Raw genomic sequence first — 20331 nt, forward strand, 5'->3', positions numbered from 1 at the left:
CGTCCTTTTTTTATTTTCATTTAAGAGTTTTACCCTGATAACTTAATATTAAAGTAACTGGACTTTTACTTGAGTACATTCTGTTTCTACTCTGGACCGATGCATGAAGTTGTTCATGAAATAAATTCTGATCCTCGTCTTCTCCGACCAGAATCGTTCAAGTTGGACCTCTGACCCGACAGGAAGGACGAAACATAAGTTCTGACAAACTAACATTTATTGACCCAGTCGGGGTAAACCGGGTTACAGCAGCAGAACTGTCGGTCTACTCTGGGTCCTCCGACCCGCTTTCAGCTGCAGGCGGTGCCGCCTCCAGTTCTGGAGCCGTGAGCGGTTCCGGCTGATCCGATGGCTCGGCTTCAGGCTCCTCCATCGGTTCCTCCAATGGCTCCTGGCCCGGTTCTGGTTCTGGTTCCTCTGCGGCTTTCGGCTCTTCTTCCTGCAGGAAAGTTCCTCCAGACTTTAACTGACCAGGTTCCTGTTTCGGGTCAGAACCAGAACCACTGGGACTCAAGTCAGTCCATTTGTTTGGTTTTTCGGACCCGAGTCAGGTCGTGGCGACCCGTCGGAACAGGAAGTTGGCTCACCTGGTGAATCGGGTCGGTCGTCTCAGGTGTCGGTGGCTCCGCCTCTTCCTGTTCCATCGGTTCCTCTTCGTCCCTCAGCAGAACTGTTTCCTGCTGTAGTGCCGGTCCTGGTTCTGGTCCGGGTCCTGGTTGCTGTGCGACAGTTGGTTCTGCCAGTTCCTCCTGGAACATCAGAGGACAGTGAGACCCTGAAGCCGGCCGGACCCAGAGGGAGGAACGGCACTGACCTCCAGAACCGGCTCCGCTGGCACCGGGTCAAGCTTCTTGTGGGCCTCCAGCACCGCCATGACGGAGTTCGGGATGTGAGCTTGCTGTGGGCAGGAAGGGGGACGGTCAGGAGCGTGGCGCAGCACGGCGGGCAGGAAGCGAGAAGAGTTCTGACCTGATGCGGCGTGAAGGAAAGGACGTGCTGCAGCAGCGGCGCCCTCATCTCCGGGCAGCGCTCGAACACGCTGGCCAGCTGCAGCGGCGGCAGCTGCAGCAGAACGCTGTAGGACTGCGGCTTGGTCCGCTGGCAGCACTTCACGAAGCCCTCCCACACCTTGGGGTACTTCCACACCTGGAGGACGGGTGGAGGTCAGGCGCTGACCCGATGGAGTCGACTGACCCGGCAGCGGCGGCGGCTCACCTGCTTGACGATGAGGCGGGACAGGATGTTCATGACGAAGCCGCCCAGGCGCGGGTACATAGTGAGGGACTGGATGACAGTGCGCATCAGCAGCATGGGCAGCGGGTTCTGCTCCATCAGCTGCTGCATCACCACCGCCAGAACCTCCGACGTGTAGACGTTCTTCTCCCCGAAGCACAGGTTGGTGGCTGTCGGTCCAAAGGACACAAATTAACCACACAGGAGATCAGACATATTTAATCACCAAAAACATCCTGAAAATACAAAAACTTTATAGGAACACTGACATCTAGTGGTGAGGATGAAGACTGCAACAGATCTGGCCCTCTAGAGGGCGATGTAACACGAGTCAGTGACATCACAGGCGTTAATTAACATGGCTGAATTTAACCTTTAGCATTACTTTCCACTAAACACTGTGTCGGTGTAGCGCCATGGTGTTAGCTTCTGCTAAATACCATGTTGGACAGCTCGTTTAAAATAATACCTAATAAATCTAATAAAGTTTGTCCTCTTAAATAAATCTTAGTTTTGTTACTTTAGGAGCCGTTTTCTTATTTCTGGGCGTTTAGATGTAAACATCACAGCTGTAAACGATTCAGTTAAACTTGATATTTCTGCTGCTTGGTTTGTTCTCACGCTTCCTGACACATCAGGGTGTTACTGGAACCCCGCAGCAGCTCGGTGTTTGAACTCTGACCTTTGATGATGGATTTCATGTCGCACTTTGTTGAGTCAATGTTGTGCAAGGCGATGAGCAGATCTCCTGGAGTCAGCGGAGAAACCGAAGAGCTTCCCTCACCTGCCAACAGAAACTGAATTCACTGGCAGAAACAGAACCTGTTAGCTAACGGCTAACTGCTAACCCGCTTCGCTGTCATAAACAGGTTTTTATTTCCTTTTGCTTTGGTTTGATAGTAAAACATGTTTAAGCCGCCTGGTGATCCAGCTGCACCAACATGCTGAGAAAATCTCATCAGCTGATCGGACACACCGGGTCGCTGGATCCGGACTCCAGAACCAGTAACGTTGTTCCTGGTTTGACTAAAACTAATGTTTCCAGATGCTGTAAAACCTGAGAGTCCTCTGTGGCGTCACGTCTAAACGTTTCCCTACAGAACCATTCACTACGCTATGCGGTTCCCACGCAAACATCCTGCTGTGTTCGTTTGGTACCAAACCACCAGAACCGGATATTTTACACCCCCAGCTGTTACAGAACATCTGAGGCCTAGCAGTAGCGCGGGGGAAGCGGTGCCCCCCGGTGGGGAAGCAGAGCCGTACTGTGCTGAGTTCCCAGCAGTCGGTTGAAGACTTCCTTCACGACGATCGGGTTGAGCTTGATGAGCTTCGGCAGAGCCTGGATGACTTCATTCTGAGGAGGAAACAGAACCGTCAGCGAAACGCCAGCCGAGCGGCGCCAGACCGACCCGTTCCCTCGGCAACTCTACCTTCTCCAGGCCGTTGATGACCGGGATCAGGAAGCGGACGTCCGGAACACGCTTGTGGTAGAGGTCCCGGACCCGCTCCACCAGCTCTGGCGACGGAGGCACTGGGAGGAGGAACGACATGCATCAGAACCGGACCGGTCCCATCTGGACCTTCATGTTTCTGTCTGGGTTCAGATCTTTCCACCTTTATCGGTCAGAATGTGCAGACAGCGAGTGACCAGAGTCTCTGCCCCTTTAGGACAGTTTTCAACCAGAAGAAGCAGCTCTGGAGAGTTCATCCCCATCCCGCGGATCTGCAAGGACAAAAACCCAAACAGTCAGGATGAGCTATAGATCTATAGATCTGCAGAGTCATTCTAACTGCTAATGTCTCAGGTCCAGAACAGAGAACATGTGCTGCAGGCTCACAGGTAAGAGGAATGGTACAAACATCATTCCTTGTCTTCATTAGACACAGAAATCGCTCATTTTATACAGGAACACCTCCATTAGCGCTTAGCTTGCTAGCTTCCCCTGAATTCATTCTAAAGCACTAATTTCCTTAGCTGTTACATAACAAAATAAAATCAGAAGCGTACAAGTGGATTGCAGATCCAGACCGGCTGACTCTGCTGATCCACACGGGGTCATAAGTATACATACACCCCGTAATGTCTGGTCAAACGTCTCCTAGAGGAGACACGAGGACGGACTCACCGGCTGCTCGATGGCGCGCAGCACGCTGCGCTTGATGTCGGCGATGGCCTCGGTGTAGACAGACGCCAGCTCATGGACCAGCCGGTGGTTCAGAGGAAGGAGGGACAGGTAGAGGAAGAGACACTGTCTCACCGTCTCCTCCGTCCACGGAGCAGCAACCTCTGCAGGGACATCAGACATTAGTCCCTCTGCAAACGTAGCCACTTCCTGCGCTGTGACGGGTCGGTGAGGGACGCTGACCCGTGTCCTTGTCGGCGCCGAACAGCAGCGAGGGCGGGTTCGGGTGAACCAGGAGCTGCAGGTAGTTCAGGGCAAACTTCTCGATGTAGTCCCTCAGGTGATCCTTCTCATACATCCGCTTCAGGAAGGCCAGAGCTGTGCTGCGGACCTGCAGCACACCGACAGCTCTATCTTAGCATTAGCGCTAGCATTAGCTTTAGCACTAGCATCTGATTTATGCTTATCAGAGCTTTAGCTAAAAACAAGCAGCTGACCAGATCGAGAGGACAAGATTTATCAGAGCTTTAGCTTTAGTTCAGATTCAGATTGATCTGTTGATATTTGGTCCATTTTCATGTATAAAATCAGGACGGATGGATTTGATGAAACCAGTATAAACCAGTGGGACCAGTCCGGCCCAACCCAGCCCAGTCAGCAGAACCAGACCTTCTCTTTTTCGTGGGAGCTGAGGTCCAGCAGAACATGGAGGTACTGGAACTGCCTGGACGGCCTCTTGACGATCAGCTCCTTCAGCGTCGTCATGCCCAGATAAACCCGGGACTGAAACAGAGGTCAGAGGTCAGCAGACAGCTCAGCGGGGCAGCCAGAGGCAGGGGACGGTGCGACTCGGTTACCTCGTCCTCACAGTAGCGGCGGATCACATCCAGCGCCGACTCGGTGATGATGGGAGCCTCCAGAACCAGCTTGGTGAAGAGCCTGGAACAGGAAACGGGTCAGACTGATCCGGTTGCTACGGACATTCCAGGTTCTTCCAGACTTTCCCAGAAATTCAGATTAAGCCAAAAATAATTAATCTTTGAATTTATGTTCAATATTTCCACAGAAACTGGTGACTGGGAAAACCCGGAACCGGATCGACACAAATAAGGAAATGAGGTAGGAAATGGGTAGGGAGTAGGACATATTGGAGGGACAGAGTGGAGAGAGTGGACATCATGGCGGCCGCCCCACTGACCCGTCCCTCTGCTCGGGTTTCTCCTGCAGCCCGGACAGCAGCGTGTAGAGGCAGTGGTCGTATCCGTCCAGCAGGCCGGCCGGCAGCTGGCTCAGGTAGCTGTTGTACTCCTGGTACAGCAGAGAGAAGGCCAGGTCGCTACGGCAACGCATGTCCTCCAGGACGTAGTCCAGGACGTCCTCCTTCATCACGCCCTCGAACTGGGTCACCAACCGGGACAGCAGCTTCACCCTGACCTGCAGCATCATCATCATCATCATAGTTACATATCCATGGAAACGTGGGACTTACCCAGCCAATCACAGACGAGTATTCGTCAATCACGAGGCAACCAGCCAATCAGAAACTGCACAAGCAACGAAAACCTAATACTGGAGATGCTTTAACTCCAGAGAACATTTATTCAAGCATAAAAATACTTTTTGTCCATTTCAGGTATTTTTTACTTTTGTTTTAATTTTTTGTCATCATCAGTGACGGCGGTTCAATGCAGAGTAAGTGGAGGGGGCGGAGCTTAACTGGCCAGGCTTCAAAACAAGCAGGTTAGCATTAGCTTCTGCTAAATACATGTCGGTACTTAGTGGAACAAGAGGCAGGAAGAAAAACAGTTAAATTTTAGTGTCAACTATTCAACACTTAAAAAACAGATTATTGTTATTAATATCTAGAAATTCAGAGTAAACTTCCTGTTTCTGTTCATCTCTGATCATCCAGACCTAAAACCATTTTTCCAGATGGACCTGACCGGACTGGACCGGACCGCCCTCGGCTCTTACGTGGGACATGCCGCTCTGGGTGACCGCCTTCTCCGAGTGCAGGATGCGCTTCACGGCTCTGGAGGACAGCGATCCGATCTGCGAGTCGGACAGCGGCTGAACCACGTCCGCCAGGCGGAACACCTTCTTCCTGCCGCCGGCACCCGCCATCCTGCAGAGGAGCACAGCGTCAGGGCGGCTTACAGACCACCGGGACGGTTTTGGTTCCGGCGGGCTCACTTGGTCTGGACGGAGGGCAGGATGGGCTCAGGAAGCCTCTTGACGGCGGGCGCCTCGGGAGCGGGCGGCTTCTCGCTGTAGCCGCCCACCACGGAGATGGCCTGGCCCACCATGGAGGACAGCGACCGCCTGATCAGGACGTCCTTCCCTCCCGACTCGTCCTCCGCCGGCTCCTCCTTCCCCGACTCGTCCTCCCGCGCCTTGCACTGCTCCAGACCTGACAGGAAACACGGCCGCATCACTGTGATGTCACAGCTGCCTGGGCTTCTGATTGGTCAGTCACCAACATGCTGCTAAAGCTGCTCAGACTCTTTATCCACAGAAACTCTGAAGCATCCAGCTTCTCATGTTAATGCAGCTAGCCACAAGCTAGTACAGCTCCTCATGCTAATGCAGTAATGCAGCTAGCCACAAGCTAGTACAGCTCCTCATGCTAATGCAGCTAGCCACAAGCTTGAACATCTCCTCATGCTAATGCAGCTAGCCACAAGCTAGTACAGTTCCTCATGCAAATGCAGCTAGCCACAAGCTAGTACAGCTCCTCATGCAAATGCAGCTAGCCACAAGCTAGTACAGCTCCTCATGCAAATGCAGCTAGCCACAAGCTAGAACAGCTCCTCATGCTAATGCAGCTAGCCACAAGCTAGAACAGCTCCTCATGCTAATGCAACTAGCCACAAGCTAGTACAGCTCCTCATGCTAATGCAGCTAGCCACAAGCTAGTACAGCTCCTCATGCAAATGCAGCTAGCCACAAGCTACTACAGCTCCTCATGCTAAGCCAGCTAGCTTCCAGATGCTAGCAAAGCTAGCCCTGCGGCCGTTAGCGGCGCTGACCTGGTCCGATCCCGGCCGCTGTCATCTGGGTCGCCATCAGCCGGGCCAGGTGTTTGATCTGGGCGTCGGTTCCGGCCGACTCCACAGGTGTGTAGGTGGCCTGGAAGGACGCCGGCATGACGTCCGGCAGGTACACCATGCTGATGAGAACCTGGCAGACAGACGGACGTCAGCGGAACGGGTCCGGGGCGACGCAGACAAACAGGAAGTGGCGGCGCCTCACCAGGTTGGCAACGTTCTCTGAGGTCAGCAGGGGTCGCAGGAACTCGGCTGTCAGGTCGATGGCCGACTGCGGAGTCGGGGCGGCCGCCGGCTTCGGGGCGGCGAGCGGCACCGGCTCCTCTTTGTCCTCGTCATCTTCGATGAGCGCTGGCTCTGAGGGCAACAGGACTTTTAGACCGCGGGCGGATGGGCGGAGCCGGGCAAGGGGGGTCACTCACCCATCTTGACCTTCTTGCCCTCGGCGGCGGGCTCGTAGCGCGGGCGCTTCCTCTGCTCGCGCGGCAGCGGCGTGTTGCGACTGATCTCGCTCTGCGGCATGCCCAGGTCCAGCAGCAGCGTGCCGATCTGGACCTGGAACTCCAGGCTGCACGGATGCTTCAGAACCGACACCAGGTGCAGCTTCAGGTTCTTCCTCACGCTGCTCACCTGGGACTTGGCCAAGGTGGGGGGCAGGTTGGCTGTGGGGGGGTAATTATCAAGTAATCAGTTTAATCAATTAGTCTGTTCATCAAACTGTCATCCCTCCATTTGTTCATCCAACCAAACATCCATCCGTCCATCAGTAGATTTTCTGCCTCTGTGACCTCTGACCCTCACCGTGCAGCGTCTCGTAGGCCTGCACAACCTCGGACATGAACATGGGCCGTTGCCTAGCGATGGTTGCTAGGGAGCCGAGCGCGGTTGTCAGGTTGATGCTGGAAATGGCCGGGTGAACCATGAACTTCAGCAGCTTGTCCAGCGCCGCCTTCCCCTCGTCACACAGAGCGTCTGCAGACCAGAGACACAGTTAGCGCCGCCACCGCCATGCCTCCTCTGACCTCTGACCCCGGGCCGTACCGTAGCGGATATAGGGGTGGTCCCTGGGAATCTTGTCCAGGCTGATGTCTCCTTCCTGTCTCTTGGGGACGTCGGACTCGGGCGTCCGCGGCGACAGCGTGACGATCAGCGACTCGGTGAACTTGATGGCGTGCGTCCGGACGCCGTCGTTCTCCGAGTCGAGCATGCTCAGAACGTCTCCGGTCATCTGGGACACCAAGTCCCAGCAGGCCTCCTGCATCTCCGACACCGACCGGGACCGGACCAGCCACTGACAGAAAGAACCGGAACCGGATCAGGTAAAAGGTCGGGTTCTCTCTGCTGGGTTCCGGTCCGGTCGGCCCGCTCCTCCTACCTGCAGGGCGACCTTGTAGAGCTGCGTCAGGGACAGGATGGCCTTCTTCACCACGTTGACGCTGTCGTCCTTCAGCAGCAGGTTCAGGTTGGCGATGAGCCGCAGCAGAAGCTCGTTGTCCCGTTTGCTGAACGGGTCAGAAACGACAGGAAGTGAGGTTCAGGAGGGAAATCAGAACCAGAACCGGCAGAGTTCTGGCAGCTCACCAGGCTTCCTCGATGAACCCGATCACAAACTTCCTGACTTCCATGGACCGGTCCGTCTGGAAGGCGATGATCTCCTGAGCAACAGAAACATTTAAAATCAGATTAAAACACTGAAATATGATGAATCAGCAAACGAGGCTGATCAAAATAAACTCTGACTGAATGGCAGCTTCATCAAGTTCATCATATATATATTATTATAAATATACAATAAATATATTTATGAATAAATATATTTATTTATATTTTAATAAATATAAAAATATTTATCAATGGGAGAAGAATATAATAAAATCATCAACAATCCCTTTAATAAAAACAAAACTAAAGCTGAATTTGAATTTTTTTTAAATGGAGAATCATTTACATCATTAAATCACTTCATGTAACGTGTGAACAATAAATGCTTAACTAAATGCATAGATCGTTTATTAAATAAATAGTTAAAATGCAAAATGTCAAAACATCCATCTGTCAATAAGATTCATTTATTTTCTAACGTTTTACACATTTCGACCAGCAGGGGGCAGTAAATGTGAAGATTGCTGTAAATAGATCATTAAAACTGAAGAATCGAGTTATTTATTATGAGGTTAATGACAGAACATTGTTTTTATTCTAGGTGTAAAAGTCTTCATCCAGTTTTACTTTTATTCATTTTTCCATAACTCTGTTTTTTTTACTTACATCCAGGAAGTTGTCCAGAAGAGACGGATCCTTGTTGATGATGAGTTCCTGAACCTGAAGGAGACGAACTGAGAATCAGAGCTACTGCAGCACAACCTGCCAGCAGGGGGCGCCCCCTCGAAAACACACAGAATAATGGATTTTACTGCAGAGAAAACAAACAAACCTGTTTGAGAACAGTGAGCTTTTCATCCGCGGGGATCAGAGCCGCCTGGTTCAGCAGCTCCACCACCTGAAGGATAAAAAACCAAACATTTTCTGGTTTCTAAAGGAAAAAACTGAGAAATGTTTCAGTTAAAACAACAGCAGCAGCTTCATTTTACACAAAATTATTTCTGCAGCAGAAACTGCTGCTCCATAAATATCTATTTAATGTCTTTCTTCTTTCCTTCAACGCTGAAGGAAACCCGGACGAAATCCTGAAATCCAAGATATTCCAGGATATTCCAGGAAAGAAAGGATCCATCATCTCTCCAGGATCACAGAGAATTTCTAAAAGGAAGCGTCTGCATCAGAAGAACCAACTCAGCTGCCTCCTTTACTCAAAGCAGAGAAGCTACATGCAGATGATGGAGCTCCGACCTTATCGCCATGACAGGAGATGGTTGCTATGGTGACAGTCCATATTTCTTGACAACCTGATCTAAATGTGTACAGGTGCAAAGAATGATTCTTCATAAAATCAGGAAAATGATGGCCAACCCTGAGCATCCGCTTCATTACCGCTGGAACGCAGACTGCTACAGGAGGTCCTTCATGTAAAATCTACAACTCTCTGAAGAACCTTTAATTTACATTTTATGTTTCTTTGGGATCAGAAGTTTTGAAACAGATAGAAGTAGTTGATCAGTTTCTCTCAGTCTGAATCCTTTTATTGATCTGAGCCAGAATTATTCATAATTATCACCTTCTCGCTGGTGGTGACGTCGATGACAGCAGGAGGCTCCCCGTCCTTTGAAGGACGCTCCATGATGCTGCTGTTAGTCGATCACAGTGAGGACGGCATGGTCTGGAAAAATCCTGGAAAATTCTGGAAAACATGGAACCGGTTCAATGGAAGTTAACCAGAAAACTGTCTGGAGTCCAAATTCTTCACACCGAAACACGAACCGAGTCACTAATAATAAAGTGGCTGATATTTACGTTATGAATATGAACAAATAAAATAATCACAAAGGTTAAAAACGAATTTTAATTAGAAAGTACCACAATTATCTTAGCCGCTATGCTAACCATGATGCTAACTTGCCCCGTTTAAACTTAATTAAAACATTTGAAATACAACAACATACCGCTTTAATTCTGTCCTCTGGTTAAAGTGCGTAGTTATAACTGGCCGGCAGGAAAATAGTTTCTTTCCAGAATATTTAATTCATTTATTTATTACAACAAAACACTGTTAGCGCGGAAGGCAAGAAGACATTCTTCTTCTTCTTCTTTTTCCGGTGTCATTTCTGAATCAGTGCGTTTGTGCAACAGCACCACCTAGTGTACAGAAGGCGGATCGGCATGTATTGGTATCATGTATGACTGTATGAGGATGTCATTATCTTTGATCCAATACATACTGTTTTTTAGTTGTGTGTCATAAAGTTAAGTGAACAATATTTCCTAATTAAATAAATGTTATCATTATTTCTTTCAGTTTCCAATATTTCCAAAGTCCATCCTGTCTTAGTTTTATTTTCTTTCAGATTAAGAAACGTAGCAGTTCAGCAAAACATCTTCTACATTTTATTTTCTTTATGTCATGAATTCGATTGAATACATTATCCTCTGTTATAAAACTGCGCTTAAAGGAGACATATTTTGAGTTCTTTAACTCAAACAGGTTAGAGATAATAAATTATAAATATGAATTTACTGGCATTTTTTACAGTTTATAAATTCACAGGTCGGCGTAAGATCTCATGTAATTATTACAGCTTTAAACAAAACAAAACATGAAATTGAGAAGAAAATAAACAATAAGATAATATTTGGATGTTTAATGTCGCAGTTTAATAAAATATGTAACTTTGAACACATACTATATAAATATTGAGACAATTTTATCTATAAATAAAAATCTTAATGTTAAGAAACCTGTTCTAGTTTCTAGTTTTCGTAACGTCACATTGTAGGAATACACTTCCCAGAAGGCTTTGCGCCGCCAGTGACACTGCTAGTCAATTACGAAGAGAGGAGGAAATGCTAATGTTTACAACCAGTGAAGTGTCTCCAGTTTCCCAGTAAAACCAGTGATATAGGTCATTTTGCTGCACGGAGTGAAATGACAGTTAGATAATGTGTCAAATTAAATGACGAGGTTAAACATTCAGGTAAGAAAAATAGATTTTATCGCATTTTTAGTCTGATACTTTAGTCGAGCTTGTTAGCGCTTAGCTTGATAACCATTTGGCTAAACTGCGACCTAAACCTGAACATCAGACGTTTTGTGAGTATTTATGCCTCTTATCGACCTTAATGTTGTTTATTGCGGATAACAGAAGAACGGTGAATTGGTTTTTACCTTTATTATTACAAATAAACATGAAAACTGTGCTACGCATTTGAATTCAGTCCCGTTTAGTCCACTGCAACCCAGCTGGTTCCATAGCTAAACCGGTCAGTACCAGAGTCCAGCTGGGTTTACATGAATCCGAGTCCAACTGAAGATGTTCTGGTTCTGGGACAAGAGGTTCTTTAGAAACCAACCAGCAGCAGGTCAGGGAGGTTCTGGTTCCGTTTAAACTTGGTTAGCGTCTACAACAACTACCAAAGCTCTGATCAGTCCACCACCTGGACTCGAGACGGACCACCTAGAGACTAGATGGACCATCTCGTCAAGATCTACAACCTGCAGAGGAGATGGATTCTTCGGGTCTGACTTGTCACACTTTTAAGATTTTTTTTTTTGAAGGATTCACGAAAACTTCAACCCACTTAACGGAAAAGTCTCAATAAAATAGATCGGGAGAGGCTTTCTGATTGGCTGTTTGGGTGCATGAAGTGTCCTGATTGGATGTGTGTTTGTGTGCAGCGTCCTGATTGGCTGTCTGGGTGTGTGCAGCGTCCTGATTGGCAGTCTGTTTGTGTGCAGCGTCCTGATGGATTGGGTGTTCGTCATGAACCGGATGAGCTCTCAGGGCAGCACGGCGGCCCAGCGGCGGCGCATGGCCCTGGGGGTGGTGATCTTGTTGTTGGTGGACGTCATCTGGGTGGCCTCGTCTGAGCTCACCACGGTAACCAGCTTTCATTTAAAGACAGACTGGAAACCACTACAGTACCAGTAACCAGCACCCTGAGCGTTTCTCTGCTGACCTTCTCTCCAGTACATCTTCAAGCGGCAGGACTACAACAAGCCGTTCTTCAGCACCTTCACCAAGACCTCCATGTTTGTTCTCTACCTGTTGGGCTTCCTGCTGTGGCGCCCCTGGAGGCAGCAGTGCAGTGGCGCCCTGAAGCGCCGCCAGTCTGCCTTCGTAAGTCGCTCTACTGTGTTAGGCTGCAAATATTTAGGATTTTATTGATACGACGTGATCCTGAAAGCTGCTTCCTATCATGTTTTCTGTTATTTCTCCTGAATACTTTGATCTATTTAACGTTTTTGTTGAGTCAGGAAATGATTTTCTGTCATTTCTACTGCAGTTTGCTGACGCTGAGGCCTACTTCGCTCCCTGCACCACTGACAGCGCTGTGAACAACTGTTTGGTGCGTCCTGACCCCCTGCAGCGTCTGTCAGGGTAACAGCCGCGCTCCGTCTGTCTGTTGCTGGTAAAGAGTTTCTTCTTTGTCCGGTTTGTGCAGAGTGAGCCGCTGTACGTCCCGATGAAGTTCCAGGACGCAGCAGCCGATCCGTACGACTGTTTACCTGCAGACTGTGGAGCCGGTGAGTTTAAATCTGATTTCAGCTCTAAATGAAACTCAAACCTCATTACTGATTACAGACATGAACCAACAGCAGGCTGGAAAAACACCAGCAATGACCGTCAACCTGGGAAGGGTCAAAGGTCAGCTGGATCCTACATTCTCCAGAGATTAAGATCATTCCCAAGATAATAGAAAATGTAAAATAATTTTAGGAATAAATGTAGAAAAATAAAATATATGATATAGTATATAGTACAGAATATATAAAATTATACATATATAATATTTTGAAAATTAACTAAAATGAATAAATAAGTAAAATCATGATAACATTTTTAAAACTAAACAAAAAGTTAAAAGTAAAATTAAAACAACCAGAGAAAGTATTGTTCCCAACATCTCAGATGACAAGCAGGTGCTAACATAGCATCTGATGCTAACATAACCTCTGATGCTAATGTAGCCTCTGATGCTAACATAGCTCCTGATGTTAACGTCTGCAGGTCTGTGTAGCCTGTTAGCATCAGTGAAGCTCCTAGTTCTGACCCATAAACCACAGACTTAAGTCATCTAGATCAGTGGTTCTCAAATGGGGGTACGTGTACCCCTGGGGGTACGTGAAGCTTTTCAAAATATCTTTAAAAAATCAGTAGGCTCCTCATAATAAGTCTTGGGAAAAATTAATTTGTAAAAAGTTCGATAAAATATAAATGTGTGTTCATGCACTGAATTTTATATTCAGTATTTAGTTTCAATATCCTTTAAAATAAAACGGTTTGACTGGTTTTATACCTTCCTGGTGGTCACCGTCTTCTGTTTTTCTTTTTTGTTTAACCATGTAATGTTTGCAATATGGATGTATTTGTCAGGTTCACTGATAGAAGTTGTTTGGCTTTAATAAATCAGACAGTGATTTTACAGCACTGTACCTCTTTTTAATTCCAAAAATGTTTTGCCCGTGTCAGGGGGTACTTGACTAAAAATATATTCTTAAGGGGGTACATCACTGAAAAAAGTTTGAGAACCACTGATCTAGATTGTATGTATTTCCTGTTTGGAGGTGTTTAAGTGAATCCTGTTTGCCCCCCCCCCCCCCCCCCCGTTCCGATGCCTCAGCCTCCAAAAAGCAGCGAGTTCGTTTCAGCAACATCATGGAGGTGCGTCAGCTGCCGTCCACCCAGGCTCTGGAGGCCAAACTGTCCCGTATGTCCTACCCGGCCGCCAAGGACCACGAGGCCCTGCTGCGCACAGTGGGGAAGCTAACCATCACCGATGTGGCTAAAATCAGCTTCTTCTTCTGCTTTGTGGTGAGGAAAACTGGTCCTCCACACAGAGGAGCTAACTGCTCGCCTTTAATGTTCAGAGCTTTAATATTCTGATAACTTTAAAACATTTAGGGCACAAGAAACTTTATTGAGGAAACAAAATGAACAAACTGGGTATTACGGATGAATTTAAGCAATTTAGCTTTAGCTTCTGCTAAATACCAATGTAGCGCTAGAGTGCTGTTGTGATTTAAACTCGACGGACCAAATAAGTGTGAGCGCACAAACAGGAAATCAGCCAACACAGAATAACCAGAGTTTACTTTTTTTATTCTTTTTTAGCGCTAGAAAAGAAAGAGACGCTTACCCTTACAGGCTAATTTGTTGTAAAATGAATATGACCAAATTTACACAGCATCTGATCAAAAACGGAAGGATCACTGGTTATATCTAAAAACACGCCCAGTGGTTGCCTGATGTCGTACGTCAGCTAAGTTGCTATTTCTACAAAGGCCTTTGTGTGAAAGTGAAGAATTCCATGTGTGTAACAAACTGTGTGCGTCCTTGATAAGTGTCTCAACAGTGGTTAAGCCCTTTATGTTTAGCACTGCTAGCTTTTTAGTTAGCTACACTAACTGACTGGCTTAAAGGTTATTTTCTAAACTGGACTATATTTTCATCTGTTCATCTGGACCAGTTAAAGATCAACAGGTTTCGTCTTTAACTGGTCCCTTCCTCCTCTGACCTCCAGTGGTTCCTGGCTAACCTTTCCTACCAGGAAGCTCTGTCTGACACACAGGTGGCCATCGTCAACATCCTGTCCTCCACCTCAGGTCGTTCTCTCCTCCTCTACGTCTGAGACTCAAGTTTAGCTGAGTTACGTTGACTGAAACCTTCTGTGATGTCATTTCCCTCTTCAGGCCTCTTTACGCTCGTCTTGGCAGCCATCTTCCCCAGTAACAGCAGCGACCGGTTCACGTTGTCCAAACTGTTGGCTGTGGCTCTCAGGTGAGCCAGTGCTTTAGCTTTCCAGGTGCTAGCTAAGAGTTGTTTTAAAGATAAATGTTGTTACTGTTGGTTTTCCTGTGCTTCAGCATGGGAGGAGTCGCTCTGGTGAGTCTGTCCAGCATGGACAGCCCTGATGAGAAAGGAGTCGTAGGTAACGTCAGATCTACTGTCCTCCGTTGGTGGAAGCATTTAGCTAGCTGTGGCTAACCGTTAGCGTCCTGCAGGCTCTCTGTGGTCGTTGGCGGGGGCCATGCTGTACGCCGTTTACATCGTCCTCATCAAGAGGAGAGTGGACCGCGAGGATAAGCTCGACATCCCCATGTTCTTTGGTACGTCGCTTCTTTATTTAACCCTTCTAAATGCTTTTTCTTCCACTGAACTTTTATCACTGATGTCAGGTTTTAACACATGAAGTCCACTCATCTTCCTTCAGCTCATATATTAGGACTGGACAAAATGGCTGAAAATGTATAAGCATTTCATATCATTTCATAGTTTTTTGTTATAAATATGTAAAATTCTGCCACACTGGTTTCCTGTTTTCTCTCCACCTCGTTTTTTATTTTTAAGCAGTTTTCAGTCACAATGCTAAAACTTTAAGTTACTATACAGATCGTTGCTAGGCAACTGAAGTTGGGGGGAATTGAAACTGTTTGTTACCCAGCCGGTTGTTGCTAGGTAGCCAAAGAGCGAGTGAGTTAGTTGATGCCACCCAGCTAGCTTAGTGGCTAAAGTCTTTTGTGTGCCTACATTTCCCAGAATGCTGTGCGGTTCTGGATTGGAGCTCTATATATTGAACTGAATGAATCAGATGTATTGATATTGATCATGGCGATGTATAATGTTATTGTTTTATTGCCTGGCCCTACAGCTACGGTACGCTAGGTTAGCAGCTCTTCGGGAATTAGCTTAAAGAAACAACAAAGCCTAAAGAAAATCCTTTAAAGCAAGGGGGGCCCAAAGTGGGTCCCTGAGGCCCGGCATCCTGCAGGTTCTAGTCTCTACCTGGTTTAACGCACCTGGATCCAATCATGGCTCATTAGAGGCCTAAGAAGAACTTTGACCTGTGGAAAGGTTGTTGGTACCAGGGACAGAACTAAACCATGCAGGATCCGGCCCTCCAGGACCCACTTTGGGCTCCCCTGCTTGAAAGGGGTTTTTAAATCCAGGACTGGATGTAGGAAGAACTGGGCCCTGGGCTACTGACAGTTTGGGGCCCAACTCTTACAAATTACTTTTACTCATTAAAATTAAATTAACAGCAACGGATTCAGGACTTGGGAACCAAAATGAAATATTTAATTAAAAAAAGAAAATAATTCTAATAACTCAACAATAATCAAGACATAATATTTTAATAATTAAACAAAGTCAAAATTTTTATTACTGGAAATGGATGTCAATTATTGTGAATCCAAAACTGAGATTTGTTTTGCACTTTTGCCTTATTAAAAGTAAAGCACCCAGTTTGCAACATTAAAAAAATATGAATAAAAAATTTAATGCCAGAAACTTGAAGGCGGAGCTTAAGAAAGAGCAGGAGCCTCTTAAAGAGACAGAGGCCCAATTTCACAGCGTTAAATTACAAAGTCAAATTTCTTTTAACTCATATTAGATACATATAGCAATTTCATAACAACTTCAGATAGTTACTTGATTGTGCTATAAAATCTCACTATGTGCCTATAAAATACATAATAATGCCATTTAATACCAGGAAGCAGATTTTGTTGAGTAATGAACTGATTTTAAAATAAATTTTGTATTTTCTGGTGAACAAAAGAAATTCCCTGAAAATTTCCTGAAATATATATTCTGTGTTTCAGGATTCGTGGGCCTCTTCAACCTGCTGCTGCTCTGGCCCGGTTTCCTGCTGCTCCATTTCTCCGGCTTCGAGGCCTTTGAGCTCCCCAGCCAGCTGGTCTGGACCTACATCCTGATCAACGGCCTGATCGGAACCGTCTTGTCTGAGTTCCTGTGGCTCTGGTGAGAGGTCAGAGGTCAGAGTGCGTTCGGACCGGGTCGGGATGAGTGACGTGTTTTCCTCTGCAGGGGCTGTTTCCTGACGTCGTCTCTGATCGGGACTCTGGCTCTCAGCCTCACCATCCCGCTCTCCATCCTGGCAGACATCTGCCTGCAGAAGGTTGACCCCTGACCTCTGACCCCTGACTCCTCTCCATGCTCTGGCTAACTCTGGTTCCTCTGCAGGTCCGGTTCTCCTGGCTGTTCTTTGCCGGAGCCATCCCCGTCTTCCTCTCCTTCTTCATTGCCGCGTTGCTCTGCCACTACAACAACTGGGACCCGGTGCTGCTGGCGCTGCGCCGCCTCTACACCTTTATGTTCAGGAAGCACCGAGCGCAGAGGTACGGCAACCGCTCAAAGTCAAAATATTTCAATCTGCCAATAATTTCTCTGGAAAAGCTGAAAAAACACAAACTTAGACGATGAATTAAGAAGATTCTGAACTCAGAATGCGTCATGGAGGGACTAACTCCTGCTGACCAGCCGGGGCGCCAGTAGAGAGGAACAACTCCCATTAAAGCAGCAGTACTATTTAAAATGGACTTTTTTGATCTTCCCATCATGTTGTAGAAATCCATGGCAACCATTCAGCTGTGCAAACACCGTGGAGGTGCAACTCATGCATTTTATAAAACTGACAGAATGCCAGAGAAAATAAAAAGTTAACAGTTGAAAGCAGTAGGAGAAGAAAGTTAGACGAGTTCAGATGTGGATCTGATGGAGAACATCTGCAGGTTCTGGTCGGTACCGGGTTCTGGTCACATAAGTTCTTTAACTGTTTTTTAACTGACTTCCTGGTTGAGTAGCAGACGCTGCGATGACGTTCTGACATCATCACTGTAATAACGGAAGCTGATTGGCTCAGACCTTCGTCCTGTGGTCGCTCTTCCTCTGGACGTTTTCCAGATGAAAGGATGAATCGCGTTTTCTCTCCTCGATTTTAGACGCCGTTACCATGGTAACTGACGCAGCAGCCGCTGAAAGCGCTGAAGCTGGCTGGAGAGTCGGCCTCCATTGTTGGAGAAATGAACGAGTCATTTCAAAGTTAATAAAAGCGCATTAAAGGAGCTGCAGACTTTTATGTGTAAAAAAACCAAATATGGAGACAAATCAGTGGTTAATATATTTATGAGGATCAAAAGGCTGTTAGCCATGATGATGATGATGATGTGCCTCTTCCTCCTCAGACTGTCAGATGAACAGACTGAAAGCCTTATTCCTCTGCACTCGGTTTCCCCTGATGAGTGACCGTCCATCTCAAGGTGAGATTTCTAAACTTCACGTTTATTAATCATCAGCAGTTAATATTTCCATTTCAGGATTAATAAGGTGACATGTTGAGTTAGAGAGTGAAACGTTCCTGATGAACGGATCTATGATGAACGGATCTATGATGAGTTTTTCTTCTCTTGCAGCCGTGGAGCCGCTGAGCCAACAGGCCAGAAGCTTCCTGGGCGTTGAACCTGTGCCTCTCATCCATCCAGCCAGCCTGATCTTTTACTTTTGGTTCTTTGTGTCAGTTCTGGTTTTGTAGAACCGGTTCGGGGTCGGATCGTCGTTCTGCTGAGTCAGCTCTACTTAGTGCTGCTGTTTTCAGAAATCAGTTTAAAATCAAACATCCAGTTAAATTCAACTTTATTGCTTCATTTGAGGCGAATGAAACCAGAACAGCTGATCTGGACCTGAGAACAAACTGAAGCTCAGAACCACTAAAGAACTAAACGTGATGGGGAACCGCCGCGTCACTCTGGACCAGAACACTAATTTCTCCTGGATGGATTCACCTTTAACCTCAGAGGAAATGAAATGATTCAGATTGCTCTGAGTTTCCTCCGTTTAATGGAGATGGGAGCAGAAACCCGTTTCAGGTGAAGAAACACGTTTATTTATCAGTCACTACAGATTTCTACTGAGCGAAGCTGAAAACGCAGCCGGCGCTTCCTGTCTGCTGGGATTTCTGTCCTCAAACAAAGCACTTCTTCTTCTTCATCGTTCCTTCCTGTGAACTCTTCCTCAGCAGGAGAAAAGCCGACTCTTCTCGGTTCGTCCGGTTAAATGTGCAATGTTTTTGCTTCTTGGTTGGTTTTTGTTCGTTGCACTTTCTCTGTTTTTTTTTTTCTTCTGTGGTGATTTCAGCTGAGAAGATTTTAAAGAACATTAATGTTTATCTTTTATAATGGTGCTTGTGAAATCATGGGTTGGTTTTTTCGTTCTCAGGTTCTCTGTCTTGTTTTGAGAATGTTGTACAATCTAAATAAAAAAAGGCTTAAAACGTTATATTATTAATAATAATAATTGCCCCTTTATCAACCAACTCATGAATAATTCTTTTATTTTTCAAAACTGTTTTCATACTTCAGTGAACTATTAAAACATATCTTTCTAAAATTCAGAGTGAGGTGTGTTTTGTTTTATAAACGTGTCTCAACCAATCACAGGCTGATTCTTAGGTCACTTCTTGGTTATCCCGGATGTCTCTTCCTCCCGGCCTCTAGGGGGAGCAGTCACACAGTTCCTGATTAAACTTCAGGATGCTGTTTGGGTTATTTTTTGGGTTATTTAGCCTGAAAATGGGGAGTCATATTTTCACCATGTCAGTTTACAAACGTCTCAATTTGGAACTAAATATTTATTTCATAAAGTATATTTGTGTTTGTCTCGCCTGGTCTGGGCGCAACAAGCTATTAACTCCTCCCGAAGGAACGTCATTCAGCTCCGGACCTCCGATCAGAGATGACGGTAAACTATGGATGTTTAGTTTACCCGCTGCGCCACCACAGCACGCCCCACGTGTGAAGGCCTTAGTCCTCGACGCGGACGTCGCGGGTTCGACTCCCGGTCCCGACGACCTTTACCGCATGTCTTCCCCCCTCTCCTCACCCTCCTTCCTGTCTGCTGTTGAGAAAAAATGATTATGTTTAGTGCTTAATACAGTTAATCTTACAGCATGTATAAAAGTTATATTCAATACTCTTATTTGGAACAGGTTTTGTCTGAGATGCGGGATGGGGCCGAATGAGCAGGCATTCAGACAAGCAGGGGCCTCCCGCTGTCACACAGAGCCATAAAATTAGCATTCCAATGGGGCAGAAGTACGGGAGTTTGGGGGAAGAGACTTCAGAGGTATCTGCGAAATCTCATCTCAGGACCTTTCGGCGCCAGGGATCCGCCCGTACCAGACAGGGATTAGCACTAAGTGGTCCGCCCTTTTGCTTAGACAAAAACCAGACGGCCCTCCAATCTTTGCCGTAAATCAGGGAGGTTCTTAAGTTTCTCTGAGTCCCTACGGGAGTTTCTAATTGGTCGAAGAACGGAACGCCTTAATTGAATATATTAAATTGAAGAAACACCCACTCAGTATAAAATTTCGTGTCAGCGCTAAAAATCCAGAGAGCGGCCACTATTTTTTGCTTTTTGCATGGGCTCTCTCCAAAGACGCGTCTTTGCCCTTTTTTTTGTCTGTTTTTGTCTTCGTTTTGTTGATCTGTCTTCTCTGTCTTTGTCTGTATG

At 46.7% G+C, this 20331-nt stretch overlaps 2 protein-coding genes across 3 annotated transcripts; one reads left to right on the plus strand and one right to left on the minus strand.

Moving 5' to 3' along the window:
• Window positions 1–199: 199 nt before the first annotated feature.
• sympk (symplekin) lies at window positions 200–10193 on the minus strand. 2 transcript variants are annotated; one of them, XM_023336705.1, is made up of 27 exons: window positions 9967–10193; window positions 9582–9704; window positions 8841–8906; window positions 8675–8728; window positions 7988–8061; window positions 7782–7908; window positions 7448–7697; window positions 7208–7378; window positions 6829–7068; window positions 6612–6763; window positions 6389–6539; window positions 5553–5769; window positions 5334–5484; window positions 4558–4793; window positions 4217–4298; window positions 4029–4142; window positions 3603–3750; window positions 3363–3523; window positions 2851–2959; window positions 2667–2767; window positions 2500–2590; window positions 1916–2017; window positions 1216–1403; window positions 970–1146; window positions 815–898; window positions 588–749; window positions 200–478 (listed from the first exon to the last, which is right to left on the minus strand). In XM_023336705.1, exons 2-27 carry the CDS (start codon window positions 9642–9644, stop codon window positions 266–268), a joined length of 3684 nt encoding a protein of 1227 aa, XP_023192473.1. In that variant the 5' UTR covers window positions 9645–9704; window positions 9967–10193; the 3' UTR covers window positions 200–265. The 2 variants fall into 2 exon arrangements, with proteins under 2 accessions (XP_023192473.1, XP_005812285.1); XM_005812228.3 differs by having other exon boundaries at window positions 200–439; window positions 9967–10191.
• Window positions 10194–10836: 643 nt separating this feature from the next.
• slc35f5 (solute carrier family 35 member F5) lies at window positions 10837–19209 on the plus strand. Its single transcript, XM_023336723.1, has 15 exons — window positions 10837–10995; window positions 11757–11898; window positions 11989–12138; window positions 12305–12367; window positions 12464–12545; window positions 13643–13833; window positions 14543–14624; window positions 14712–14799; window positions 14886–14950; window positions 15024–15128; window positions 16626–16785; window positions 16852–16942; window positions 17008–17162; window positions 18009–18083; window positions 18237–19209. The coding sequence occupies exons 2-14, from the start codon at window positions 11764–11766 to the stop codon at window positions 18067–18069; spliced, it is 1428 nt and encodes a 475-aa protein (XP_023192491.1). The 5' UTR covers window positions 10837–10995; window positions 11757–11763; the 3' UTR covers window positions 18070–18083; window positions 18237–19209.
• The last annotated feature ends 1122 nt before the right edge of the window (window positions 19210–20331 follow it).

The sequence above is a fragment of the Xiphophorus maculatus genome, chromosome 7 (assembly GCF_002775205.1).
Source record: "Xiphophorus maculatus strain JP 163 A chromosome 7, X_maculatus-5.0-male, whole genome shotgun sequence".
NCBI classification, from domain to species: Eukaryota; Metazoa; Chordata; class Actinopteri; order Cyprinodontiformes; family Poeciliidae; genus Xiphophorus; species Xiphophorus maculatus.